The following is a 9,838-nucleotide window of genomic DNA, read 5'->3' on the forward strand; positions in this document are numbered from 1 at the left end:
AAAAAAAAAAAAAAACCCACAACAAACAACAACAATCAACCCCCCACGAAAACCTGTATGGGCACAGCCGATCCTACCACTCTGACAGACGGAGCAGACCCGCGAGCTGATTCTCTTTAGCATTTTGATTATCTGGGTCTATGAGTTCAGACGAGTCAAAGCAAAAACAAAACACTGGCACAGGCCTGATGAAACTGAGTGAAACCGCAGAGATGGCGGGGCAGAGCGCGGCAGAGGTCTCATTCTCTGAGCCTAAGGGACAGAACTGGGACCTTGTTCCAGAGACATCTTCTGAGGGCCAGCATCACTCAACTCCTCCAATACAGAAACAGACAGTTTTCAACAATGGATTTGGTTTTGCTAAACTGTAGCTTTGACCTCAGTAAATGACAGAAAGTGAGTCAGTCTCTATAAACGACAGGATACGGGACCACTTGTCAAGTTACATGAATTTAATCCTCCAGCACATACACGACATCGACAGTACTACATTCACACTGCTGACGTGGTGGCTGGGGACGGTGGTGGGACAAGACCAAATGAAATATTCTGAAGACATTTTAATCTACTCAGCAGCTGACTCAGGGAGGAGAATGCAGTGGGGGGAACAAGCCCGACCTCGCTCCGAGAAAGCCCTTTCTAGTCTCTACTCTGCCTTTCCTCCTGGGGCGCCGCTGAGGCTGGAAAGGGGCTCAGAAACGTGTTGTGTGAATGCCATTTTCAAAGAAGCGTTCTGTTCATTTGTAAAGCAGAAAAGCTAATATTTGCGTTACCTCCCTCGCAGGCGGCCGTGTGTATCCCAGGAGATCATATATGTATGCAAACTGGAAAATGTGATTGATGGGGAAGACCCTATTATTACTGTGTCCACGGAAGAACGTTTGTAAAGTGACTGTGGGCCTTGACAGCTGTGACTGCAGTTCAAGGACACGGTGTGATACATATTCTCAGTTGTCTTGGAAAAAGAAAGATTTTTTTCTCTCCCTCATAAACACAAAAGCATTCCACATGACTGTAATTAAATATTGACTGCTTTTGTTTTCATGAAGTATCCCATAAAATATGATTTCAAAGAGGCTCTCTGGGCAGCGCCTGTGGCTCAGTGGGTAGGGCCTGGACCCAAATACCAAAGGTGGCGGGTTCAAACCACCCCTGGCCAAACTGCAACAAAAAATAGCCAGGCATTGTGGTGGGCACCTGTAGTTCTAGCTACTCGGGAGGCTGACTCAAGAGAATCACCTAAGCCCAAGGGCTGGAGGTTGCTGTGAGCTGTGACGCCACAGCACTCTATGAAGAGCAACATAGTGAGACTCTGTCTCGAAAAAAAGAAAAAAAAAAAAGAGGCTCTCTGAAGCTAAAGTCCTCTCAGTGCACTAAGGTCATGAGATGTCAATGGATAAAATAGCAGTTTGTTTTATTAGCAAAATCTAGAAATGTTTCTAAGGACAACACCCTTGGAATGGAAATGCACATGACCGTTGACCACGATGCCTTTTTACTATTTTCTTTGAAAAAGTAAAGTCTGCCTGAAATGTATTTTCTATGGTTCTTTCCTTGAGCATCAGCTGCATTTATTTTATATCACAAACCCTGATGTTAAATGATGAGCCATTTTTTGTTTTCCAATATCTTTTCATGAGTATTTCTCAAAGTGTGGTCTGAATTTTTTTTTCTTTTTTCCCGGAGTACCTGGGGACATGCTACATAAATAGCAGCTCCACAGTAATATTCTCCCGAGGACTGATTCACTGACTAAGAGAAAACACCAAGCTAATACTAGTTATAAATTATTAATGTACTCTAGCATATGCTACTTAATACCAATGGGTTCTCCTTTTTAAAAGTTTATGGAAGTAGAATTTTTATAAATACAGGAAGTTAATCAACTACTTAATTGGAATCCTTTCTCTAATTCAAAGCTAACTTCAGAATTAGAATTGATAAACTAGAAATATTTACCTTCATGCATTAATGGGAAATTACTACATACAGAATTGACTCTCATTCCACATCATGATGGCCTGCCTAAGAATTTTTAGAGCAACACAATAGTCTATCTCTCAGAAGATCTATTTTAAAAGGCATACTTATTGTTTTATGGCAACATCCCTTTCTTAAGCAGTCGGAATTAAATTTCTTCTTGCACAGTTCTACAAAGCCTGATAGACAAATGAAGTATTATTGTTAAAGATTTTTTGACTGATCTCAATTTTATAGGTGGGATTTTCCATGAAAGAAGAGAAGAATCAGTCAAGATTCCATCTCTCTTCTGTATTAGGAGCGCTGAGCTGCTTAGTTGCTGACGGCGTCAATTTACTGAGGAGTAAAGTGGTAAGCATGCATTATCGCCTTCTTAGGACACCTCTTTGAGTGAACGCAATAATTCATTATCTGCTAGGTCTAATTTTCCCTTGATTTATAAAAGTGGCAGGAATATTCCACCTCACACAAAGCTTTCCTAGGAGGAATCTGAATCCAGGCACTAAAATCTTTACAGCCTCCCCAGGAGGAGTTGGGATGTAGGTGGTATTCTCATTACCACGGCTGAAAAAATGGAAAGGTTTGCCTGGGGTCTCCTGGCAAGCCAGTTATTTGGGGAGCAGAATCTAGGTCTCCTGATGCCGAGCGCACAGTTGCAAAAGCACAGAACTCTTAGGAGAGTCACTTAAATCATGTGCACGGAGAAGAAGGGGAAATGACACCCAGGATGCTCATTGCTGAATCCCCTCGGCAGCCCCGTCACCATTTCCCTCTGACTGCACATAAAGCACACAGAAAGGTACCAAATCCCATAAAATCCTAATGGCGCCTTAATTAGGAGGGACCATCACTCTTACTCCCTTACCTCCCACTGTCCAAGCTGGCAGCCCCAAATTCCTCTCTGGGGTGCCTGACCCTGAAAGCAAGACATAGTTACCGAAACCATCTTTGGCTTACAGGGGACCATCAAGCTCTGATGATGATGAAGTTGGATAGCAATAATGTCAAACTTTATATGGCCATAATCCAAGTTTACAATGATACATTAAGCCATAATGCTACTATTTATATCACCATAAAACTGGGTTTATGGTGATATAAATAGTCATGCTAATGGCATTAACAGCAGCACTCAGTGGAATCCCAGCTGTTGAGTGCTGCATTTATGCTATTAGCATTGCTATTTATATTACCATAAACTTAGGTAGTCAAACTTGTTACATATGAATATACAAGGAAGATGGATGTCCCCATTTCATGCCCGTATCTAGGCTCCTGTGCCGGAGACCTTCTGGCTCTTGTCCTGCTCTATATTAGCTCTGCTGTGGTTATGTGATGTTTCTGCAGGGGTCACATAAGAGCAAGTCTGTTTTCTGGTATCCTCTGAGAGGCAAGGAAACACCGCTTGACTGGCCATAAGAAAGTGAGAGCACAGCCACCAGGCTAACTTACTGTCTCCTTGGCAGCGCAGGGGACCCACGCTCAGCTTGGCCTCAGAGCCTTGCCGGTCAGTATCTCCAACCACCACTTGGCTCACGGGCAGATGATCTTTGTAGGACAAGAAGCCAGCATCCTTCCTCCTGGATCACAGAGAGAGACAGAAAAGGACCAGGAGGCCGAGTTAGAAACACTTATTTCCTGCTAAATGTTTCAGTTGTCTAACGGTTGACAATGTTCAGTAATTGTCCGGAAGTTCCCTAAGTAAACCCAAGTTCAAGGGTTCTTCTCTCTTTCCCATCACTGGTTTCACAGCACATCCCTTAGAGGCAACTCTGGCATTTTTGTCTTCTGGAAGACAGAACTGACACCGGATTTCCAGAGACCCGTGATCACTATCGTCGCAAACTGTTTATGTTGAGAGGCGACCACAGAGCATGCCCCACACTGAGACTCATGCAGTGTGCTGTGGTCAGGAAATCAAAAGTTCTAGAGAGTCAACCGGATGCTTGAAGAAAATGTGAAACAAAACTCTACTCAATAAACAGAAACACACTTTGCCTCTTTCATTGCTGAGCCTCGGTTCCTTCAGAGGCTTTCTTCCCTGCTGTGCCTCAGCTCAATAAAAGACACCTTGGTTCCTTATTTATTTATTTATTTTTTCTGTTTTCTTTAACAACTGCAATCGTTCATGGAAGTTATAACACAGAGCAGGTGTTCAAGAAGTGTCTATTTCCATCTGTAATGAAGAGTAAGACTCGAGAGAACTGGAGCCTGGTTTAGCTTTCTCTGGTGGGCTCCAGAGGGAAGGAGTACTGACCTTGTTTTATGCCTCCCAAATCCACCCCATAGACACCCTAAATGAAGAAAGAGGACCCAGATGGTCCTGGGGACAGACCTGAGGAGAGTCACATGCAGTGGTCAGTGTTTGGGCCTGCACAGCACAATTTCACCTTAGTGCCGTGGTTCCCAACCTTCCTAATGCTGCGATGTATTTTCATTGTTACAAAGGGGTCGTGACCCACAGGTTGAGAACCACTGCTAGTGGGCCATCACTGCCCCCGCATCCTCTTTTCCTGCCTCTGTGGCTGAGAGATTCCTCATTTGGGGCTGAATGGGTGGGAGGCACAAATCACTGTGAAGTCAGTCCTCAAATTCACCCTTTCAGATGATTTTTTATACTATTCAATCTTAACATTAATAACAATTTTGAAGTGGCACACAGAACTGATCACAGAAAGGAAAACTGATTTTGGATGATAGGAGGAGAGAGACAGTGTGATAATCAGGTTAAAAGTTTGCCACTCGCATCCCTTACAAAATAGCACAGGGAATTGAGGGGAGCTGCCTCGAAGCTTGTCTTAAAAATGCTGTGCTGTCTGGAGCAGTTGTACATCCCTCTGACCTTCTAGAATGTCAGTGAGCAAATGTGTGCCCTGGTGGGTCAGGACCTGCAGAAACCCAGGAATGAGCCACACGACTTGGCCAGTGGGTCTCAAACAAACAAATACATTTTATGCTGGCTTGGTTATTTCACTGTCTCAACTTTCTAAAATAAAGGTTTTTTGTTTTTTAATAATTGTTCATCAAATCAGACTAAGATCATGCAGAAAAGCACTACAATTCTTATTGGACTGACGCTACTAACGATCATGCCTCAAATATCTTGGTGGAATTTTTTGCCAACCCACCGTGTTTTGTGAGGAGTTCTATGAATTAAAACCATATCAAAAAAGAAACACACACTTTGATATTAAACTTGATATTTAGTGCCTCTTAAAGGAACGATAAATGAAAGTACCCTTTAATGGAGCACAATTTGACAACCTATGACAAATGATGTTGTGTACTGCTGTGGAACCAAGGCCTGAGATTCTCTGCAAGCTGATAACCACTTAGAATTACATGAATCTAAATCAGGGCTCGGCACATGAAGTCCTAAGGAGCAAATTTGCTTTGTCACTTGTTTTCATAGGACGTGTAAGCCAAGAATGATTTTTATGTTTTAAATGGTTGAAAAAAATCAAAAGAATAGATAGTATTTTGTGATGCGAGTATGATACAAAATTCAAAGCCAATGTCCACAACAGAGTTGTGTTGAAATACAGCCAGTCTTTTTTTTTTTTTTTTAATGTATTGTCTATATATGCTATGATGGCAGAGTTGAATAGTTGTGGCACAGACCACACAGCCCTCAAAGCCTAAAATATTATTTGGTCCTTTATAGGGAAAGTTTGGCAACTCTAGCTCTAACTCATAATGGACTCATAACTATCTGTTTTTCCTATAGGAATTTATTAAGCAAATACTTCACTGGTTATCATGGTGGGCAACTGTTGTCTAACTCAAATCTCCAAAGTTGGGTGTGGGGTTAGGGAAGGGGTGTAGGAAGGGGACAAGAATATTCACTGGTAACAAATGAAGAGAAACCATTTAAATTGAAAGAAACATTTCAACTTGAATTTATTTAATCTAACAATTAGAAATAGTTTGAATTTAATTAATAATTAACTTTTTAATGTACTTGGCTCAGGTAATCATGATATAGCCAATATCTATCCCATAGGAAGAGCAGGTGCTCTTCAGTTTATGGGAACTCACATGGTTTCACCGTTCTACCATCTATGAGATAGTGTGGCTGATTTTTATAAACATAAAATGTTAAAATGGTAGAATCTCCATGATGTTTTGTAATAAATGAATAGTGATCATGAAAATCTAAAAGGTACAGTTCAATGAATTTATACACACCTCTGCAACCAAGATCCAGAGGGTGATTTAGAACACCTCCCACACCCCAGAGCACCTCACATACCCCCCCACAGTTAGTACCTCCCCTCTAAAGTAACCATGACTTTGTGTGCTATTGTCATAGATTAACTTTTCCTGTTCTTGACCTTTATGTACATGGAATCAGCATGCACTCTTTTGGGCCTGATTCCTTTTATTGAACTTTATACCTTTGAGATTCATCCACGTTGTCAGTCCCAAAATATTCTGAATAAAAGATTGTGCTATATTAGCATACTACACAACAATGAGAATGAATATGCTCCTCTTGACATTTGGGTGTTCCCTGAATTTTGGCTATTGTGAATAAAACTGCCATGTACATTCCTAACAATATGTTACTTATTAGTATCCATTATGTTGGGCATTTACCCAAAAGTAAAAATGCTGGGTCATAAAGCACACATTTAGCTTTAATGGATAATGCCCAGCAGTCTTCTCCAGAGCTTATATCAATTTACATTGTCTCCCCACGGTGCATGAGAATTAGGGTTATTCAAGATCAAGATCTTTCCAGCACTTGGTGGTCTTGGTCCATTTACAATGAGTGACAAAGTTAACTATTAATACCTTATCATGAAACTTATACTAAGGTAAGAACATTTTCAAAACAAATATTTGGAAATATTCCAATTATTGTGCAGTGTTATTGCTAAATTTTACATGTGTATAACCATATAGAAATTGACGCATCAACAAATTGTTAATATTTGGGAATATAATTTTGAAATAATCTCATGCATGTAACAGTTTCAGTGGATTTTGGAATCATTTCTTTTAATACTAAACTCATCCCTTGTTCAATGATATTGCAAGAAAAACCAATTAATATCAGGATGATTGAAATTTATAAGCCATGTTTTATCAGAACCTTTGCATTACTGGTCAATGAAACTGAAAAATTAATATCATGTTTCATTAGGTATACATTATCCCCATTTTTCTGAGAAGTTATGTTGACCAAGTTTTCTCCCAGTAGAGTATAGATTTAAACTCATACTATCTGGATCTCATCTTACTAAAAAAGGTGGGGAAAACCAAACAGAATAAAACCAAACAACTACTAAGTCAATTAAAAGTTCTTTTCTTTTAATTCTCATTTATAAATGAGATGAAAGGTGCCTTTTAAGATATACTTAGCTAGCCTGAAATGTTAAGATTACCTGTAAATTGTAAATTCAATGATATCCACAATGTTTTGCTTACTCTCGCCACCTAATCCAACTACATAGTCTACTAAAGAGTTTTAGAATTATCTCCTGCTCAGGCCAACCACTATTTTAATAATATTCTGGCATTTGTAATCGACTTAAGTGCCACCAGTAATAATGACACTCAGATGTTCCTTACCAAACCAAGAAAACAGTGGAAAAAAATGTCAGCTGAGAAAATAAGAAAAAGTCACCTTGGTATTTGATCAAAGATCTAAATATAACTCCAGAGATTTTAAAGCCACAAACACTGTGTGAAACTCAAAAAGCAACGGACTGTACATTGACTGAGGAAGCTAGTGCATGGGTGGCAATAAAGTGGTTTGACTGGGACAAGATTTCTGTGCTCCTGCAGCTCAACCCACTTTAAAAAGGATTTGAGCTCTGGAAAGGGACCCTCTAAAATACCTGTATCATGTCCATCTTAGTATCCTGTGTGAGATTTTTTTGGCAAGCAAACACGCCTTTGTTGAAAGTTATGATCCTTACAGATTGAGGTCAATCTAATTTAGGGATATATTCAGTAACTATTTATCACGTTGGCATAATAAGCTAATTATACCTGTTGGTTGGCTTGTACATTAGAAAAAGTCTATCACCCATTTCAAATGGGCTCTGAACTCAGACTCCCATAAAATCCTTCCATCAGCATCGTTATTCATGCAAATCTTGATTCTATTGGTTTGCCTTTCTAAACTGGCAATACCATTACTTCCCTTCTACAGTGTTTTCCAGAGGAATTCTCCCTTGCTTTGTTGTTCTTTTCTTGCCCGCTTTCTTTATTCTGCTGAGAAAACAAACAAGCCTGTAGGCAGTTCAGTCCTGACCTTAGCTCAGTGAAAAGGAAAAAAAAAAAGCCCAACAAAAAGTAAATATTTCAAATTTTCATAATTGTAGCCTGTTTTGAAAGTTAGTAGACTATGAGTTTTACCATACAGTAATTCTAGCAGAGAAGAAAGACTTCTCCTCTGTGAAGTTTTAGGAGTACTTGGTAACCCTTACAAAATTATAGTCCATTCACTTTCATGTATTTCCTTCAGAGCATCACATAAACTAGAAATTTCTGGATGGAATCCAGAAAATCATTTACAGCTATGAAACATCTCTCACAAAAAGATATAGAAAGATAAAATAAACACATGAGAAGATGCTTAATATTATCAATCATTAGCGACATGCAATTAAAACTACACTGAGATGTTGCTTCACACCTATGAGACTAGCTGTAAACAAAAAGACAGTAACAAGTGTTGACGAAGATTAGGAGAGACTGGAACATTGTATGTCTGAGGGTGGGGCTATACAGTGGTATATCATTTTTGAAAATGATTTGGCAATTTCTTAAAAAGTTAAGCATAGATATACCCTATGACTCAATAATTCAGTGGTTCTCAATCTTCCTAATGCTGCAGCTCTTTAATACAGTTTAATACAGTTGAGAACCACTGCAATAATTCCTCTCCTATAGATCTACCCAAGAGACGTGAAAGCGTGTGCCCACATAAAGTCTTTCAGTTCGATGTTTAGAGCAGCTTTACACACAATAGCGCCAAAGTGAGAACAATTTGAATGTCCATCAACTAGTGAAGGGGTAAACAAAGTGTGGTGTATTCACACAATGAAACATTCAGCAATAAGAAGAAATATGGACACATGTTGCAACATGAATAAACCTCAAAAAGTTATGCTAAGTGAGAGAAACCAGACCTGAAAAATCACATATTCTATAATTGCATTTATAGAAAATGGTAAATTACATAAAGATGAGTGGTTGCCTTGGGCTCCGAGATTAATGGAAATAGGATTGGGAACAGAGATTAGTGGACCCTTATGGGCATAATGGAAATGTCCTAAATGTGAATTGTGGTGATTCATTGCACAACTCAGTGAATTTACTAAAAATCCTTGAAGTGGGTGAATATTATGGGATATAAATTATACTTCAATGAAATTATTAAAAAATGTAGATAGTTGTAAATGCCACCTGGCAATGGGGAAAGACAAGTCTCACTTAGAAATATTACATCTCACTGGAAATATTAGGATATGAAACCATGAAGTGATCTATTTCCCTATTTTGGGGTTTTCTAATCTGTGACCGTGAACCTGGGACTACGAAATCTTTACTGACTCCATTATTTAGGGGCTTTACCTCCTTTTAATATTTATGTCAATATTTACTTATTCCATGGACCTTGCTTTCTGGATAGAAAGATCCCAGCACACCATTCTCAGAGCACTCCCATTCAGTCTGTTTTTTTCACCCTTGACCTCTATAAACACTCTTTAACAAGAGTCAAGATTGTAAACCTGTAATCCCAGAACTCTGGTAGGCCCAAGGTGGGTGGATTGCTTGGCTCACTGAATTCAAGACAAGCCTGAGCTAGAGCAAGACCTCCATCTGTAAAAAAAAAAAAAAA

At 39.4% G+C, this 9,838-nt stretch overlaps 1 protein-coding gene across 2 annotated transcripts in view; it reads right to left on the reverse strand.

Moving 5' to 3' along the window:
* The window catches only part of CNTNAP2 (contactin associated protein like 2), a 1,940,687-nt gene that overhangs the window by 368,478 nt on the left and 1,562,371 nt on the right, over positions 1-9,838 (reverse strand). For both annotated transcript variants that reach the window (XM_012806491.1, XM_012806492.1), the window contains one exon: positions 3,433-3,560. In XM_012806491.1, coding sequence (XP_012661945.1) covers positions 3,433-3,560 — 128 coding nt within the window. The remainder of the gene's footprint in view (positions 1-3,432; positions 3,561-9,838) is intronic.

Source organism: Otolemur garnettii, unplaced genomic scaffold (genome assembly GCF_000181295.1).
Source record: "Otolemur garnettii isolate 467f Iridium unplaced genomic scaffold, OtoGar3 scaffold00053, whole genome shotgun sequence".
In the NCBI taxonomy this organism is placed as follows: Eukaryota; Metazoa; Chordata; class Mammalia; order Primates; family Galagidae; genus Otolemur; species Otolemur garnettii.